The 20410-nt window shown below is 37.2% G+C and overlaps 1 protein-coding gene across 5 annotated transcripts in view; it reads left to right on the top strand.

The window, feature by feature from the left end:
* Nucleotides 1-20410, top strand: part of ZSWIM6 (zinc finger SWIM-type containing 6) — a 108036-nt gene that overhangs the window by 57862 nt on the left and 29764 nt on the right. For all 5 annotated transcript variants that reach the window (XM_053969046.1, XM_053969047.1, XM_053969048.1 and 2 more), the window contains exons 2-4: nt 849-1205; nt 10551-10699; nt 11220-11370. In XM_053969046.1, the coding sequence (XP_053825021.1) occupies nt 849-1205; nt 10551-10699; nt 11220-11370 (657 nt within the window). The remainder of the gene's footprint in view (nt 1-848; nt 1206-10550; nt 10700-11219; nt 11371-20410) is intronic.

The following is a 20410-nucleotide window of genomic DNA, read 5'->3' as shown; positions in this document are numbered from 1 at the left end:
TGGGTTTAGGTTGAATCATCAGCATCTGAGATCTTGTACTGCAGTAATACATTTGCTGTGGGAAGCATCTTGCTTAGGATATACCATGTCTCCTTAAAGTACACACAAACCTAGCTCTTTTGCCTTGTTCTTACGAAAGCACAGCTTATCAGCTTATTATACTGATGGAAAAATAGGACTATAATGCAAACTGCATAAACATCTGGAACAGTGCATATGGTGTCTCAATCAGTGTTACAAGTCTGACATGCTGTGTGTTGGTAACTGCAGCAGTTTCCATGTCCAAAATGCTGCACAAACATAGCCATTCTGCTGCATCACTTGGGTGATGGTGAGCTTTAGCATGAGCTCAGTGGTGGGAAAGGTGAAAGCAAAGAGTATATGTGAGTTGTCAGTGAGTCAGCTGGGACTAGAACCCAAGTTCATGCCACTAGAGTGCACTACTTCTTTTCACTTACTGGGACAATGCATAAATATGCTAGTAGGTGCTGCAGGCTCCCTGGTTGGGGGGGGGTTGGAAAATTGCTGTCAATTTACTGAGTAGTTTCGTGTTGGTCTTGATGGGATGTTGGTCTGCTTCTGCAGTTGTCATTACCAAACAAATAGTTCTCTTGCTGTCAAACTTCTGTGAATGTTGTGATAGAATGGCAGAGGGCTTGTAAACTAACTTCTTACTCCCCTTTTGATTTTATTGGAGATGAAAGAGGTATGTATGGAAAAAAGTAGTAATTATATTTGTAATTAAAGCAAATTCTTTAAGATGTATCATTTTTCATTAACAAAAGTTCCTTGATAATGAGATGTAATATTTTACATGTATCATTAAGTTCTCTTTTTTCCCCACACAGGTTTCCACTTGAGTGGCACAGTAACAGAGCCTGCAATGCAATCGGAGCCAGAAACTGTTTGCAATGTAGCTATCAGCTTTGATCGTTGCAAGATTACCTCAGTGACCTGTAGCTGTGGAAACAAGGACATATTTTACTGTGCCCACGTTGTGGCACTCTCTTTATACCGGATCCGCAAGCCAGATCAGGTCAAACTGCATCTTCCCATTTCAGAGACACTCTTTCAAATGAACAGAGACCAACTACAAAAATTTGTGCAGTATTTGATCACAGTACACCACACAGAAGTTTTGCCAACTGCTCAAAAATTAGCAGATGAAATTCTTTCTCAGAATTCAGAAATCAATCAAGTCCATGGTGAGTTTGGTACTCGTCCTTCCTTTTGCTTCATTTCCTCATAGGTTTTGAGCTTTTTTTGTACATGCAGGAGTGTGATATGCCTAGCTGTCTTCCATGCTGAATTATTCTGTGTTTCAATGGTATTTGCAAGGATTCTTCTATTGAACCTTCATTTTAAGATATTTAGAAAATGATACTCTTTGGAAAAGAGAAAAGAACTCATAAGCAATGAGCTTGATGTTTTCAGTGTTCAGTTAAGTGATCTGCTCTGCTTCATGCTTATGTTTTCCAACTAGTTAAAACTGAGTAGTGGTGTTCTTTGTATAGCCATATTGCTTAAAGGAACTCTTTTATCAACTTAGCAATGGTGTCTGGTTATTTTGTTCTTTGTACTAGTTTTCTGACACTTTGATTTTGGAATCATGTTTTAACAACAAAGTATAAAGGCAAGTAGATGTTACTGTTATGTCATTCATTAAATACAGTTCTATTAAGTTTTGGGATTTGGTTTATTTATGATGTCAGAAGAAATATAAAAACTGTATTTCAATGCTTTTTTCCTGTTGGTGCTGCAGCAGTTACAGCATAGCCAAGGTCTTGATCTTTCCTGCTCTCTCTGCTGCACATGATTTTAATGGCTGTTTTTTTGCTGTGAGCAGCTTGTGTGTGTTAAAGGATGCTGAGTTTGACTTGAGGCTTCTGACACGGCTTTCTTGTGGGCCCTGCTGAACTGAGAGTGGGTAGCTGTGGGTTTGAGGTGACCCAGCTAGTTTATTAGAGTCCTGTGTTCCTGTAAGGTCACCTGATAGAAACGTCCTCTCAGGTGGCCAGAGCTGTAAGTATAAGGGCAACTTAGGGGGGAAGAATAAGTTACCTAATACCTAAAAATATCTTCTTGTTTCTCTCTATTTTTTTTTTCATTGATAGGACCAGGTCTTGTGTTAAATATTTGAGGTATGACCATTACTGAAAGAACTTGCAATACAAACAGAACCAAGATGCTTAATATTAAGATAAAGAAAACCATGGGTATGTTAGTTACAGTGTAGGCAGAAAAAAAAACATTCTTTTTAATAACACAATTAATCTGCAGCTTAAATGTTTTCCTTTTGCTTCTGTGACCCTAACAGGCCCAGACACGTGATACTGCAAGAAAGTGAATTTCAGGAGCAGTGGTCTTTTTTGGCACTGGGGGCTATGGGGATGTGGTCAGAGGCAAGGCAGTTGCTGTAGTTGTTGAATGTAATCGTGACAGTGGAAAGGAAGTGAAACTAAAGGAGAGGCAGGACATTAAGCAGCAGAGGAACATGCTCAGATGTTATGAGCTGAAAGTATGTATCATATGAGAGATGTTAACAACCTGAACATTAGTGAGCTAATGGGTAAGGAAGAATTAGGGTAAGAGAGGGGTACAGAAGATTCAGTCAAGGGTGATTAGAAAAGGGGAAGGCAGACGTGGGACACAAAGGACAGGTGTTACAAATATCTGTATACTATGGCTGATGTAAGAGAAATGACAAGCTGTTACAGACTTGATAAATGTGAAGTCTGTAAATTAGACTAATCATAGGCATGTTAGTATTTGTCACCTATTTACTGTCAGAAATTTGCTCTGACAGTATTGCTCATTATTATAATAAGTAGTTTTGGAAAATTTGAGATTTGTATCACTGAAAATAGCAAAAAGTTTATTTCCTATTCTAAGTTGATGATCAGTTATGACATTTCACATAGAATTTGAGTAGGTTAGTTTAAAATAATCCAAAAAACTGTAATGTTTCTTCCAGATGTTGCTGTCTTCCTAGCAAGTGAGATTGCAGCATGTCTTTATTGACAATTTTCTACAAAAATGCCAAAAGCCAAAATAGAAAATCCAGGAAGCATAAGAAAATGAACTACTATTACCAAAAGAGACAGGGTTATAAAAGACTTTATACAGTTTCCTGCTTTTCCTCTCAGACTCACATAAAACTATGGTCTGAATTTTTTTTTTTTTTGTGTTCACAATACTAAAAAATTACATAGTTCTTGTAAGGAAAATGTGAGTTCTTCTGTAGAGAAGTGTTCTTCTGGGATTCATACTGTAATTCTGTTCTTTTGATCTTTAATCAAATTCCTTAGATTAAAAATAACACAGTTAACAAAAAAACTCTATGAAAAATAACCAAATAAAATGTTTCTGATTCTAATATCATAGGGTGATGAATATAAGATCACCATTTACTCTATAATATCTCCTGTGCTGCAGATGTTGAGTTCGTAGCACAAAACTGCCTTGTATATCTGTCTTGCTTTGAACAGTCTGACCTCACTGAACTGGTGTTTGAAGAGAAGTTATAATAAATTCAACTTCAAGGCAAAGATAAGTGAGAAGAAAAACTTGGAAAAACTTGTTTATTGAAAGTAGAGGAGACCTGGCACAGAAACACCTGAAACAGCTTTGATTAAGAGAAATTATGAATCTGGAGTTGAATGGGGAAATTCTAGTGTTGCCTAGAGGTAGTTTAATTTCAGTATTATTCTGTATAAGACTTCCATTCTTTTGGTTTTGTTTTTTTTTTTTTTTTTTTTTTTTTTTTTTTTTTTTTTTTTTTTTTTTTTTTTGTTTTTTTTTTTTTTGTTTTTTTTTTTTTGTTTCTCCTCTGTGGTCACTGTACTAGTTCTAATTTTCATATATTTTCAATGATATGTAAAAAAAGTCAACTCTTGAATAGTATTTATTTGTATGTTTGAATGGTCTGGGACTTGGAAGAGCTTTGACCACAGTTGTCTTGTCTTCCTTATGAGCTAGCTGATGAGAGAGGTGATTAGATGAAACAACATCAGGGTTCTCCTTTAAAGAAAAAGCTAATTGGATAATGTTTCACCTGCTCAAAACTCTGTGTTATGCAGTGTTCAATAACTGTCTTTGACCACCTTTCAGGAGGTTACTGGGGGAATTAGTGAAATGACTTACTTTAACACAGGTTTATAATAACCAATTCCTTTGAGTTTCTTGGTAGACACAAATGATGCAGTATCCTTTCCTGCTTCATGACTGAGCCTCACTGCAGGAAGAAATAAGAGGATGCTGTTAAAATCACAAGAATGTGTTGGCTAGTCGCTAACTTCTTCAGCAGAGACAAGTGATTTAGTGGGAATATTTTTCTGTATTTGCCATGCCATTTTCACTTGGTGATCATTGCAAGAGTGCTCTGCATATTTTTAGAGCACAAAAACACCTCTTATTTCTGAGAAGATACTGTGCTCTGATTTTTTCATGTGACACTCTTACAGCTGTTTATGTTACTGATGATCTCAAAACTGGAGTTTTGTGGTGTCTAATCCATACTGAAGACAACTGCATGTATTGATACCCTTCCTGGTGTTTGTACTGCAGAACTGCTGGCTTCACATTGGATTTTGATTTAGATACGCTCTCACAGGAAGCTGAATTTAGTTTTCAGTCTTGCTTAGCTGAAGCTTTTTTCCTCCCTTTTAATTTTTGTACCATTGTAAGAGAGAAAGTAGTCTAAGAAGAGAGCAGTCAGGATGACAACAGATTGTCAGCTGGATTTGTTATCTTAGATCTGCCTTTTCATAGGCATGAAACTCTCACTTCAGCAAATTTATTGTGTTCATGAGGATTTGAGTAGAAATAGCAAAGTAACTGTGGGATGGGTGGAGGGAGAGAGGGGAGGTCTGTTTTTATATTAGTCTCATTAACATTGGGTTTTTATTATGTGCATAGTGAAAAAGGCTCTGCTGGTTTTGGTATAAGGACAGCCTGGCAAACTAACTTAATTTTTACCTTTTAAGCTGTACTGTTTCTTTTCCTGAGCGTTTACTGCTGCTGCTGCAATCTCTGCTCTTGGAGGAACTATATGGATTTCTCTAGACTTTCTGCCATTCTCTGATTCTCCAACTCACAGTAAAAGTCACTTGCCAGCACAGACCCACATACAGGTGAACTCAAATTTAAGAGGGAGGATCTGGGAAGAAGCAGCTGAAGTATATTCATCTTCTGAGAAGGACAGGCACGTTGTTTCTCTACTTTTTTCTGCATTTGTCCAGGCAAGTGTGGGTACATCCTCAGCAAATGTTAATTTGTAATGTATATTAGCAGTGCTGGAGGAGGCATTCAAGATGAAAACATCTACAAAAAAAAAAAAAGCTTTCAAAGAAAATTTCAGAATATCTAATATTGTTCCTATAACTATTAAGTTCAAAGGGGCAGTCTGGAGGAACAGGTTAATATGTGTTTAGATATACTTAATGTATTTAACTGGAATGATGGAGGTTTTAGTAGAAAATTGTGTGGTAGGGTAGGACTGAATAAAATGTATTGCTGATGTGCTAGTAAAAAGAATGTGTAATGTTAAAGAAAATAAATTATTTTTAAAGTTACGGAATCTTTCACATGCCCCTGCCTGAAGTGCAAAATTGATTGAGAGTCTAATTGCAAAAGAAGAATGCAGGAAATGGCAGGTGAATTTCCTTTCAAGAAGAGTGAAAGTGAAGTGCTTAGTATGAGAATTATTTGGTGAGGCAGATCTGGGGAGGAAGTAAAAGTAAGAGTAGCCAAAACTAGCGAAATTCAAGAAACCTAACTAAATGTAAATAAGTAGTAGAATGTAAAAATAAAGACTGGTAGCTGTAAAGTAACATGAAAAATAATTTATGAAACTAATATTTTTAGGAAAGGTTTTTTCAGATACACTAAACATAAAACTTGTTACATAAAAAATAGTGAGATTTTGCTAAAAGACATGGAAGGTAAATAATTAAAATAAAGTATGCTTATTTGTACTGATAAAGTTCTTTTATCTGCCATGCACAAATAAGTTTTGAAACATACTGCTATATGATGATGTGGATTTTTGTGAGATGTGGATTTTAGCAGGAGGGGTTAGTTTTGTTAGTAGATAATACAGCATGTTTGGCTGCATATACAGAGGGAATGCAGAATTTTTTGAAGTTAAAAAACCTGTTGGGATTTAATTAACTTTCCTCAGCATCTTAGCATAGTCTTCACATTTTGTGTTGTTATCACTGACAGCTTCATAGCATTTATTGTTTTCCTTTGGTGCTGTGAGCTGCTGAACAGATGTTAAATACTTCACCCAAAAGTCCTGAAGTTATGTGATTTATGTCTAAACTTGGAGTCATTTGGGGAATCAAAGACATAATAATATTTTTGAATCATTATTGTAATGATCTTTGGTTTTACGTAATTATTGTTTAGAATAATTCAAACATACTGTGTTTTTAAAATCAATCACTATTCTGTTGTGAATCAGCATACAGCAGCATTGGTTTCTAGATGGGTTTCTTTAATTCTGTCTTCACATAATACTCATTGTCATGTTTTGTATTTGTAATAATTTTTCCGTATCTTCTCCTTAATGCTACCATGGGATGACATTTAATAAAATGTAATGGATCTACAGTTCATTTGTAAACTTAAATTGATGACATTTTTATTAGAAAGTTCAAGAAAATATCAGTGTGGATGGCTACAAGTGAATATTTTGGCATGGATTTATTTGAAGTCAACTTTTGTGATGCTTCAAAAATAAGGATCAGGGAAGCAATTTGCCTTGTTTTTTCCAAATTTCCCTGTTGGTCTGCCCCTGAGTAGCTGGCAATATAAGAACTTCTTAGTCTATTTTTAGTCATTGCTCCCTACTTGCTTCTATTTTGTGAGGTTAAGTTCTTCATGTACAGCTTCAGTTCTTAAACATGGTTGCTCATTTTGAAAGCAGTTGCTTTTAAATGCAATGTAAATGAATAAAGCATTTGTTTTTTAAATGCTTCTGCTTCTTAGAACTTGGGAGTTGATTATATTAAACGTGAGACCTGCTATGACTCTAAATGTAAAAGGCTGGTACCCTGTTTTCAATTGCTATTAGGTGTTCAGTCACAAACAGTTGTGCACAATATTCCTGCTTTGACTGCTGATACTGCAATTTAGTAATTACAGTAAAAGAGCATGAGTAAGTATATATGGCTGTGTCTGTATACTGGGTATGAAGACTTTATTGTATTTAACTGTATGTACATGATGTACAGTGTATTTCAAAGACTAGTCATGGCAGAAGTTTAAAAAGCCAGAGGCTGGGGAGGAGGAGATTAATATGTTAGTTTAGTGTCTATAAACTGACACGCTTTAATTACAGGTTTTAATATTAGTATAATTATACAGTACTTCTCACTTTCATAGTTCAAGTGTGAACTCATGTATCCTCATGACATCTCTCTAAAGCACATGAGTAACACTTATCCCCAGGTTACAAGCGGGAAACAGAGTTTAGCCTTGGTACCAAAGTGCCCTGCAGAGTTTAAATTCAGGGCTGCTCATGTTCCTCATTCCTCTCTGCAGTCAAGTTGTCCTTCTGCCAAAGCCTTGCCAGTGCCTATTCAGGGCCATGCCACGCCCCGAGCGAAGCTGCTGCCTTTGGGTTGAACCTTCATCTCTGCTTATTCCATGCTGAGCCTGAGCCTTCCTGACAGCTACTGCTAGGGCTTCTCACAGCCCCTAAAGCAGCTTCCTCCTCTTGCTCATTCAGATAGTTCCTTACCTATTCACTCAGTCCTGTTTTCAGAAGAGAAATGCCAGTGTAGAAATCCCATCCATGATCTGTTTGAGTGGGAGAGGAAACAGGCTAGATGAGTCACCTGAATGTAGGTGACCCTAGTGAAGTTGAAAAGTGCCTAGTTGTGAGAGGTGGAGGATGGTCATGTCTTGACCCCAAAACAAGAATGATAAGTAGCAGAAGCTGAGGCCTCTCCAGCAGCATCAGTAGAATGGCTGGCTGCTGCCTTGGTGGGAAGGTGGCTGGACTTGTGCCTGATCAGACACAATGTCCCCATGTCACAGCTATTGCTGAAGACTGGCAACAGGGTTGAAAGATGAGTGAATTTTAACTGTAGCTGGTGCTGGTTATATATACACTGAAATTTCTTTAGAATTAAAAATTTTGATTATACTGAATGTTGCCTATGTAAGATCTTGTAAGAAAGAAAATCATTCTTAGTCAGAGTATCTGTGTACTGTGCTGAAGAGCACAGTAGGGAGCAGACTCTTGGCATCTTCAGCTTTTAGTTGTCTGGCCTAATGGCTTGCAAGCAACACTGGTGTGAATATAGTGATCCTGTGATCCTGGTTAAGATATATTTGGGATTGTACTGGCAGGAGTAGCCTTGGTAGAGGCAATGCTGGTGGCCCTGGGTAACAGGCAGACTTATTTTTGTAAAGGAAACCTGTTAAAGAATCCGTGGCAGCTGTATTGCTTTTCTAACCTTGTAACACAAAATGACAGGTGAGCTTTTGATAAAGTGTAAATAGTTGCAGAAGGATATTTTTTCACCCACTAAATAAGGAAGCTTAGTTGAGGAATATTGGGCAATTTTTAATTCAGTTTGAAAATAACCATACCAAGATTGTTTAAAGATAAATCTCTATTGAAGTAAGGAACAAATTTAAGTGTGTATTGTATACTGTTACTTTTATATTCCTCTTCACCCTCTTTGTTTTAGAGCAATGAAATATTTAAACTATTTGCAAGGTGATACTGCAAACCTGGGTCTGTGCAACAGCTGCACTGCTTATCCTTGTATGGCTTGATTTTCCTTTTTATCTTGTTCTTTGCAACCAAAGACTTATCAGTATGTGTTTCGTGTAGCTGACAGAATTGAAAACCCTTTAAAATTAATACATTGAAGATAGAAACATTTGCAGAAGAGCAAGTTTTTGATTCCTTGGTTTTTATGCTGTCTTGAGCTTGATTCCTGTCTTCTGAGACACTTTTATGTTCCTGTGGAAAACAGGAGAGTTTATTCACGTCTCCAAAGACACAATTTCTTATTAATTAAACACATACATGTATATATATACAGCAGTGCAGTGTTCCTGGCTCTAGGCTGTGAAATTGAGGCAGTTTAGGAAGTTACTGAGCTGGAACATCTTTTTGTTTACTATCTCAGCAATTTGTAGATACGACATCCCTCTGACCTTCTAAATCTTCTGTTTGTATTATATTAAATAAAGAGTTCAGCATTTCCTGTGACGACTTAAAAGCTTCACCTTCATGGCAGAGCTGCAATTGTGAAACAAAGGCTTGAATCAATAGAATCAATGAGTTTTTTCCCCCTGTACATCGTAGAGTTGTAGCTATTTTGATTTTTTAAGTTTTTAGAATTTCTATTAAAAATCCCAGCTCTTTAGAAGTTTGTTATTTTCCTTCCCTGGCAGTATTTTCTTTTTTCTACAGAGGTAACGTGGACACAGATTTCAATGAAAGAGATTGTTGAATGTGATTCAATTTCTATAACATCTTCACAAAACATAGTAGAGATAGAGGTTATGCAGCTGTGATAAGTTCAAAATTAAAATGTGAAGTCAACTTGAGTCTCAGCCATGCTTAAAATAACTGATATGTGGTATTGTGATCCCAGCCTTGAGCTGAGTCCAACACTGTAGATAAGTACTTCTCATCCTGTTCAGTTCGAAGACCTTTTAACAAATGTCCAGTGGAGGTGCAGGGTTCTTCAGAAAAATATAGTTTACTAGATGGTGCAAGAACTTGTTTTAGTTAAGTTTGTCATTTTTTAAGAGAGGGAACATCACTGCTCTGATCTGCAAAAGCTGCATTATGGCAATCTGTGGCCAAAGCACTGCCAGATGTGAATCTAGTAATTTCATTTGACACTGGGCTAATTCAAGTAGAGTCTCTCTAAACTGACTCTGTGCAGATGACACTGCCTATGTAAAAATGCTTCCTTTGAAAGCAGCATAGTCTTAAGTATCTGTAGCTTTTACTTATGATGGAAATGCCTTTAGTGCTTTAAGACTTTGGATATGTTTGGGGATTTTTTTTACTCTTTGTTTAGCTTTGCAGAGCCATCACAGCTCAGAGGCACCAAGGTGATGATTCTTCTCATGTTCATCAATAGCAGCGCTCACTAGCAGTCACTTAAACCTGAGCAAGATTGCTGAAGGTACAGGAATTACACAGGTGTTTTGGGGACAGTGGTTTTAACATCACAGTGGTAGAAATATAATTCAAAGTCTTAATTTTCCTTGTAAAATCATTCTAGTGTAGCTGCTGAGATGGAAGGAAAAACTCTTACCTTGATTCTAATGTTTTGTTAGAGAAGAGAATATTATGTATTTAAATGCCTTTTCATAAGTATAATTTCTAAGTGTTTAAGGCTACTGAGAAGAAATTTAAGTTTATTTTAAAGACTGTTTAGATTAAAATCAAGGCCTCCAAAACAGGAGAAGACACAAAAAAAACCCCTCTGCAGTAGTCCTCTCCCCTGGACTCAATAACCTCTCTTCTTCATATAGAACATAATGATTTCTTTTCTTGCTGTTTGCAGGTGCTCCTGACCCAACAGCAGGTGCTAGCATAGATGATGAAAATTGCTGGCATTTGGATGAGGAACAAGTCCAAGAACAGGTTAAACTCTTCCTTTCCCAGGGTGGATACCATGGATCAGGGAAGCAGCTCAATTTGCTTTTTGCGAAGGTGTGTTGAGTACTCTGAACCTTTTTTCTTTCCACTGTTCTTCAAGCCAGTCTGTACTTGCTTGCATCTTACTCAAAGTTCTAGATTCTGCTGTTCTAAAATAACACAATGCTTTGGGAATACAATGGCAACTTGACAATGAGTTGTACAGCAGTGGACTACAATCTGATGTGTCTTGATCAGTGTAAGGATATGAAGTAACATTTCAAGTTTCTACAGCTTTGCTGTTCTCTTCTTCCTTCCTACCCCCAAAATGTTGGAAAACCTTACAGCAGTTTGTATAACACACCTGTGGATTGCTTGTGGAAAAATTCTCTGAAGAATTGCAATTGGATACTGAGCTCAAAAATTTGTTAAAAATTGGGAAGGCAGACTGTTTTTTCTACTTAAAAATTTCCCATCACACATATAAATTGCATTTCTAACTTAGCAAAAGGGGAATATTTAACACTGCAGCATATTGTCTGTACTGCAATTTCTTTGCTTTTTTCAAGTTTGTATTAAAAGACTCGTTTCCTAGGTGCGAGAGATGCTAAAAATGAGAGATTCAAATGGAGCTCGCATGTTGACGTTGATAACAGAGCAGTTCATGGCTGACCCCCGTCTGTCGCTTTGGAGACAACAAGGAACTACAATGACTGACAAGTATAGGCAGCTCTGGGATGAACTGGGTAAATTCACAGACTCATTTAGGTGTTCATATGTATAATAAAGAAAAAATTACATATTTGGAGTTGAGAAAAAATTCTGTTGTGGTTCTAGGCTAAGCAGATGAGAGTTTTCGGCAGTTTTCTTTTATTCAGTTAAGTTAGGGTAAAATCGAATTTCTGATCTACAGCTTGAGACAGTTGCCTTTGAATGAAGGGAACGTGGCATAAAAAAAGTACAATTCCAACACTTTTTAAGTACTAGAGGATCTAGAAAGAATAAAGCAAAAAGTGGAAATGTAGCTATACAGTTTAGGTGAAATACATAAGCCTCTAGTGCTAAGCTGGAAAATTTGAGGAAGAAACCGATTCACAATTACAGAAGTCAATTACTGAGCAAGAAAGGAGACAAAATACAGAAGACTAACAATTAACATTGCTGTACAGAAGAGGTTACCTGATACATGACTTCATTGGTCAGTTAAGAGAATAACACAGGCTGAAATGGGAAAGGTATATTTGAACTGAGGACACTTGCCTGTAAAGTGCTCAGGACCTCACTAATACAGTTTTGAACTACTACTTCAGAAATTTTCAAAATCTGTAAGAATCTCATCACAGGATCATAAAATGGTTTGCGTTGGAAAGGACCTTAGAGACCACCTAGTTCCAACTCCCCTGCCATGGGCAGGTACAATTTTCACCAGACGTGTTTGCTCAGAGCTTCATCCAGCCTGGCTTTGAAACACTTCAAGGGATGGGCATCCACAGCTGCTCTGGGCAGATGGTTCCAGTGCCTCACCACCCTCACAGTAAAGAATTTTTTTCCTAATACTGAATCTAAACTTTCCAGCTTTCACTGTAAAACCATTCCCCTTTGTCTGATCACTACATGCCTTGTAAGAAGTCCCTCTTCAGCCTTCTTGTAGGTCACCTTTAGGTACTGTAAGGTGTTCTGAGCTCTCCCCAGAGCCTTCTCCAGGCTGAGTAAACCTGAACTCTCTCAGCCTGTCCTTGTATGGCCAGTGTTCTGTCCCTCTGGTCATTTCTGTGGCCCTTCTCTGGACCTCCTCCAACAGGTCCCTGTCCTTCCTGTGCTGTGACCCCAGAGCTGATGCAGCACTGCAGGTGGGGTCTCAGTAGAGTAGAGGGGCAGAATCCCCTCCCTGGCCCTGCTGCCCACACTGCTCTGGATGCAGCCCAGGACACGTTTGGCTTTCTGAACTCTGAGTGCCCATGGCCGGGTCATGTCCACCCTCTTACCCACTAGTAACACCAAGTACTTCACTGCAGGGCCATTCTAAATCCCTCCCAGCCTCAGCCTGTATTGATACAGGGTGTTATCTGGAGGAAAAATCAATACGACAGTATTTCAAGATGGCACAGTGAGAGGAAAGATAGACAGTAACCACAAGCATTGCTTTCCTAGATATAAAGTACTGTAACAAACTACTGACTAGTAGATATGCAAGTGTGTGGAAGATTAAAGACAACCTGAATTATTTAAAATATAGTGGTAAATCTAATTCATTTATCTGAAAGGTAATTCACTGAGTGTATGAGTGAATGTATTAACATATCTGTCTTAGCATTCCAAACCTTACTACAGTTGTCTTGGAGGCTTTCCTAAAGCAAACTGAAGACACACATGGCCTAAATGGAACTGCGTTGTGATTCATGGAACTTGGAGTAGAAACCTGTGTTCTCATTCTGGAAAGGCTTTTCAAGTCTAGACTTAAAGAAGTCTGTTTTGATGTGTTGTGATCAATGTGGCTGTGCCTGACTTACATGGCAGAAAACATAAAAACATCTAATAACAAACAAGCAAAAGTTTACAGATGATGTCCTATGAGACATTATGTAAGTAATGTAAAGAAGAGAGCAAATATCATAATGCTCTTAATGTAATTTTAATGTCCAAAATCAAGCTAAATGAAATCAAATCCGCGTAAGAGTAATTTGCTTCATTTAGAAAAGAAGTCTCTAATGCAAAACTTAGCTTTTGCACTCTTAGAAGTCAAAAATGATCATGATTCAATAACATACGAACTGGTGCGATATAACCTGTATAGCAGATATAACCTGCTAGCAAAAATTGGATATAACCTATATAGCAAAAATTATGTTCACTCTAATTGAAGCACTAGGCTGATAAACTGCTAACTATCTATACTTCTGTGATCAAAATCCTTAATATCATAGCAGGCAAAGCTCTGTTGGAGTCTAGAAACAACTGCAAATTTAACTACCATTTTTATGATCCGTTGTTTTTGCCAAAAAATAACAGTTTTTGCCAAGCAAAGCACGTGCCTAGCCAGACCTAAATGGAACAAAATTGTATCTCACAATACTGAAACCTGGAGGGTCTCATGCTTCATTGCTTATGTGTGTTGAGTTGGTAGGTGGTGGGAGAGGCAGAAATGTGTTCTCCATCTGTTACCTGTAGCAGTCTTGCCACATGCTGTCAATAAACAAAAAAGTTTTTTTAAAATTTTTGTAGCGGCTCCTCTTGTTTCATCAGTCTTCTTTAATATAATTTTCTTGACAACACCTGTCTGAAGGTAGAGGAGGTGGAATCGATGTCTGCAGCATCAAATAACAAATTCTTTTGGATTAATTGAATTTAATTTACGTTTATTTAATCAGAATTCTAGATGTCACTTCCAAAAAGCAGCCTTACCACTACCTGAGCTGCTGTATTTGCAGTCTGAGGCAGACCATATTGTTTCAGTTCTGGACTGCTCTGATACCTCTTAAGAGAATCAAAAATATGTTGATCTTGTACCATATACCATTTACATACCAGTGTAAATACACTTCAGTCACACCACCTGGGCAGTAGGCAAAGGGTAGAACTTAACTTGGTTCTTCCATCTCCAGATAGTGTCTGTGATTCTAAACTGTCTGCTTCTTCTCCCCACTGATAAGATATCTTGGTTCCTTCCACTGGGCATAGCAAGTTGCCTCCAAAATGCTGTTAATTGTGTGAATTGCTCCAGATTAACTTCTACCTGATGTGAAGGCTACAAGCTTCTGCAGTGTTTTTGCTAGGATCTTATTTTGCTTGACTTTCCCTGTTTTCATGCTTTTTCCATATGAAGCTTGCATCTCAAAAAAAAAAAAAAAAAGAGTGAATGTATAAAAAGTTCAAATAGATTTTAAGGGAGAGCAGAGTTACAATAGCAGACTGCAGAGGGGAAAATCAGGGTGGCCCCATCAACATATAATCTGTTGTAGTAGAAGAAGTAACTCAGACACTGAGTTTAAAGCAGTTGTGCTATCATGATGGTACAAAGTAATGTTGGCTTGTTATCTTCTAGAGTGTCAGAGAACCAAAATACTAATGGAGGGTGTGAGACAGAGGCCTCTGCATATTTAATGTTTTTTATTACCTGTTCAGAGTAATCTCTTTTAGCTGTACTCTCATGTATGTCACAGGTAGGCCGCCATTTTTTGTAGCTAGGGAGAATTTTAGGATACACAAAGTAAGTAAATATAGACTCTGCTTAATAAAGGCTCTTTTGCTTGCCTTGGTATGCTGTCTGCCAACTGCTGGGCATAGGCCACTTAGTCAATTCCATCTTAGCATAGACTTCTAAGCATAATTAAATAACTTCAGCTTTGCTCCTTGACTGGATCATTTGAACCTTTAGTTACAATTTAAGTGATGCTTCCTGCCTGGCATTGGGTGGTGGCAAGGGTAGTGGAAGGACACACTGAGCTTTGATCAGAGTTCCTGTTCAAGTTTGTGGTAAATTGCTGATTTCAGTAAAAGTCAGTTTGGGTTTGAATGAAGGTGCTGATTTAAAAACAACAACAGTGAAACCTTGCACACCTAAAATAAAAATGAAAAATGCCCTAAAAGTCACTGAAATGTCCACTCAAGATCCCCAAATGAAACAATTTATGTGCAAGTATGAATCTGGCAATTTTTTAGTACGAAGTCCTAATTTCTTCAGCAACTCATGATTCAAAAGCATCATGTTAACAAAAAAAAAAAAGGCCTTCCACATAACTAGGCAGTTGTTTTTTAAAACCTCTAGATAGGGAGTAAGAATATAATAATTGCCTAGCAGATTTCCCTGTTCTACATCAAGGAATGGGATGAGCTATATGCTGCTTATTGAATGTCAGAGGTATACTATTAGAAAGGTTACAGGTCAGAGCTCTAAGGCTTGCTCAGATACTTCTCAAACTGGGAGAATTTAGATGCCATTTCAGTGATGCACTGGTGATTACTTCCAACTTGCCACAGTAATACATGAATTCCACTTTGCAGAGTTTAAAGCAGAGTTGGAATTCTTCATGTTGCTGTTTAAATGGTATCCCAGTATATAAATTTCACATGCTGATCTTTAGATGTTTGACTCGTGGTGACCATGGTTAAAGAGTTTAGGGTGTCATAATGATTAATTATCTGAAGCCCCTTGGTTTGCCTTTTAATTAAATTGTATTGGTAAAATGGGAGTATGGAAACGGAAATGCACAGTAAATACCTGCTGATACATGTTGAGCTGAGATCTCTGATTTGAAGGAAAGCTTTCTTTGTAGTCTAGAGAGAAAAAAAAATGGACTGTGTAATCTTAGTAGATGGGTAAGTCATTAATACTCATCCATGAAAAATAAAGTAAAAGTTGCTTATTCTCATCAAAAATGAAAAGATTTCCCTAAAAGAAGGGGGAAAATTGACTTGGTACTCCAACCCAGGGGTCATGATGGCTGTGAGGCTCTGTTTTGGAATTCGATGTTGAGCTCTGCCAGACACTGGGAAGAGACTGTTTGGTTGGCAAATGGGATCTGCAAGTTAATTGGTGTTTTCTGCAGGCTTCTGGCTGTGAAGTGAAATTGGAAGTCCTTTAGCCACATGGATAATACAGGACCTGAATACAAAAGTCATGTCACCATCAGGGCCCGCTGTGAAACAACAGTGTTCCCACCTGAGCACTGTGCCATTACAGATCATTTAAATATGGGGGTTGCATTTAAACTAAAAACCCCATTTGCCTCTTACTGCAGTTTAACAGTCCTCTTAGCAAAAGCTAAGTGACAAATTAAATGGAAAAAGTGTCCACAGTTTTAAAGCTGTAATGCAAAGCAACTTTTTATTGCTTCTCATGTGCTGTGAATGAATCACTGTACTTGTCAACCCTAAACCAGGCCATAATTAGACCAGCTACTGTTATCAGAGTAGGGCTGCTCTTGTGACAGCTTAATAAAACTGAAACTCTTAAATTAAATCCCAGATGCTTAATCTGATGAAAGCAGTCAAGTAGAAAAATCTAAGACAAGTATCAACTGCTTGATGGAATGATGGAGCCCAACACCTTGTCACCGTGAAGATTACAGAATCAGGTTTTTTCCTGTGAACTGCCATTTTCTGTATCTTCATATCCTATTGTTTATCTTCAAGGTGAAAAAACTTTGAATAATTTGCATGTTTCAAACAAACATTTCTAGTAGATTTCCTCCATTTTGATATTTAACAACTTCTGAAGGGGGAAGAGAGTTTTGTTTTTTTTTAAATCAAGAATTAGTTTCTTGTGAAGTAAGTTGGTGGTGTCCTGGAGAAGAGCTTGTGTCCAAAGATGTCCTTGGCAAGGCAGGGCAGTGAACAGAATTGGTGAATGTGTTCTGGTTTTGCTTCATGCTGATCCAGGTCTCTCTTGGTCATCTTATTTTATGATGTTGATGAGAACTTAAATGGTACTCTCTATGTTCAGCTGGGTACCTTCCATATTTATTGCATAATCTCTCTACCTCAACCACCTATTGGAATCAAAAGTGTTTTAAGTGTAGGAACCTCTTATGGTATTAAAATAAGCTTCATTCATGTGATAAAGTTCTTCCCAGTGACATTCTTGCAATCCTTGATTGTTACATACTAAATATATACTAGCATATTAAATGGACTATTTCTACAAAGGAATTTCTTGGGTGGATAACATGGCTTTGTTCTTAGTAGGTTTTCACTAGTACTTTGCTCTATTGTATACGACTTTTTAATGATGGGTCAGGCTGATAGTCTGTTTTGATTTCACACTTATGGGTATTTTGACCATTTTCTATATGTATATGATATAGTTTTGTGTTAAAAGTTAAGTACCATTTTACAAGGTCACATGATACAGAAATCATGCCTAGACCTTTATAAGTAACACTTTGCTCCTCCTCTAAAGCTTAATTCTAAATGTTGAGGTTAGGAAAGGAATCATTATAGACTAATTAAGAGAGATTTAATTACTGTTTTGCCATGAGCAAACTAATGATCAAGTGTTAAATAATATTGTTGTTTTTTTTTTTTTTTTAATTTGGAAACCACTCTGATTTTTTTTCCTTGTAAAAGTTTATAGTCATCTCTAGAAAACAGCAAGTTAGATTCTTTTAACCTTAACTGAATGAAGCTATTTTCTATCTATATTTCTGTCTCAGGCATTCCTTCCCTTTGCAGTTAGAGACAAACTTGTATGAATGGGACATGCCAGCTGTTCCGAACAGATTATCTATGCTTAGTGCTTAAGTGGAGGGGGAAAAAGGACAAAAGCAGCTATGGTTGTTGCCAGTGTGCCTCTAGAGAAATTCCTTCCTGGTGCCAGATTTAATGATTACTCCAGGGCTGGCATGAAAAAGAATGGATAAAGTTAAGCATTTTTTACAGTTTTGGTGCTCTAGTACCATTTTTCTGGACCTGCATACTTCATGCAATCCCTTTGTAGGGTCAACCATGTCGTAGAGATATTTACTTACCTCTGTATTTTATTGTTTTTATAAAACAGTACAGCAAGACTCTTAAATATGAAATTTACTGCCAAGTTTATATGCATATTGTCTTTATATTGTTGAATATCCCCACTTAGAATTGCATCACGTATTGCCTTAAAGCTAAAGAAAGTACCCACTTGTAGAAAATAAAGTTAACTTCAGATTTCTAGGTATAGATTAGTCAGTTGCACATAGAGCATTTCTGGCCTTGAAATGAAAGCTGTAGGAAGCCCTGTTTTTGAAGGGAGGTTGGATGCACCCTTTCCTTTGGTCTTTCATTGTGGGACCTTCTAGGTAGAGTAGTATCTTACACATATTTGTGTCTTAAACTGTATCATATCCAGTCAGCTGTCTTTGCTTAAGTAGTGGTTACATTAATATTGCTTGGTGTCAGCTGTCATGGTCTTACCAAACACGTGTACCCTCAGGTCATGCACTTAAGGTAACACCTGTTTTATCACAGAACAAGCTGTTGATTTATGTCAGTGTCTTTGAGTGATTTCTGTTGTTGGAGGTGCTAAATTAACAGTGGGTCAGAATTAGCATCACAGGCAACAGTTTTGCTGTTCTAAGACCTGAGTTATGGATGACAACTTAAATTGTTGTTATGGCCCTACAGTGTCTTGGTTGATGCTGTCACCTTCATTTCCTCAGTGAATGAAGCCAGGCTGCTGTTCTGCAAAGATGGATTTTGTCCACCTTCTCTGGGGATCATTTCCTTCTTCCTCCATTACTGACATTGCCATAATAGTATTTGAAATGAGGGTGTGTGTGAGGCCAGAGTATGACAGTAAAATGTTTTTAGGTAATTTCACAGAATATTCTGAGTTGGAAGGGACCCAGAAGGATCATTGAATCCAGCTCATAAGTGAATGACCCATATGGGGATCATACCCACAAACTTGTGTTATTAGTACCATACTCTAACCAGCTGAGCTAATCCTGAGGCATTTATATTTCAGAGATAATGGTCATAGTAATTACCTTAGTGTGTAAGCATAGCTGGAGGGATGTCGCACTACAATATGAAATAACTAACGCACTAACACTTAAGATCAAACGAGCAAAAGGAAGTAACTTTTATTTCTAACCTCACAATATATAGAATTGCAAAAGTGACAGTGGATTGGAGGATGAAATTGCTACCTCTCCAACCACACTGGTCAAACCAACAGTCTATCAGTTCTCTCCTCTCACAAAGAAGAATACAAAACAACCATTATTTACATAAACAGTGCGTAAGAACTTCAGTAAAAATATGTAAACATCAGAAGGCTTAGAAAACTTTTAAAAGACCTTTAAAACTTTTAAAATAACAAAGCAACAGAGGTGTTTATTTTTAATGCTATACAGAAAATTGCATTTCCATTCTGTTTAGTTGGATGGAAAGTATTTCAGATTCTTTTTAAGTACCCACCTTAAAGCAGTTGTTGTTTTTGTTCCTGTGATGTTGAACTGATTTACTTACAAATGTCCTAACTGTTGTGTATTGAAGCTGGTGCACAATTCATTGCAGCCCTAACTGTGGAATCATGTCTGCAAAGATTAAGGACAAGAGTTTTGCTCTAAGCCAAGCTGATAACTAGTGTTATTTTTCCCTGATGTGTTTTTTCACACTTCAGTAACATCAAGCTGCCATTCAGTTTTCCAGTGCCACTTCTAGTAAATACCAGAGCTAGAGATAAGTGATAGATTGATTCACGGGGAGGAATTACTGAGTCTTCACTGATTTCTGAGCTTTATCTGTGGTTCAGCCATCTATCCTTGTGCTATTTTCCTTTTTTTTTTGTCTTGAATGACTACTGGAAAAAAATCTCAAAAATTGGAAGTGAGAGGTGAAGGAATATCAGTCCACTTTGGTGTGTCAAATCAAGACAAAGGAAATCCTTTATAATTTATCTATTACATAGACTAAAAATTTTATAGGGAAGACAGTTCTAAACCCACAAAAGATAGCTGAAAATTGCAATTGGAGCTGGAGAAATTTAACTAAAAAACTAGAAATAACCTTAGAATTTTGCATTGTGGTAAGTAGTCACTAAGCTGCCTAGTCAGGTGCTATGCTAAGTTTCTTGTATTAGAAGTTGTAATTGAAGTATGCTGTTTTTGTAAAAACTCATCAGTCATGTTTGGACTGGAAGATTAAAGTGACTTGGGAAACAAGTGTAGGAAGGAATTCAAACTAGACAATCAAAACGTATTCCTTTGGTCAGTTAAAGTGCTTTATTTATGTTCTGTGAAAATAGTTGTGGCAATTGTAATTCCCAGTATGCAAGGGAGTGTTTGCACTTGCTCTGTGCTTTTG

Source organism: Vidua chalybeata, chromosome Z (genome assembly GCF_026979565.1).
Source record: "Vidua chalybeata isolate OUT-0048 chromosome Z, bVidCha1 merged haplotype, whole genome shotgun sequence".
Classification (NCBI taxonomy): domain Eukaryota; kingdom Metazoa; phylum Chordata; class Aves; order Passeriformes; family Viduidae; genus Vidua; species Vidua chalybeata.
This window is presented reverse-complemented; position numbering and strand designations above follow the sequence as displayed.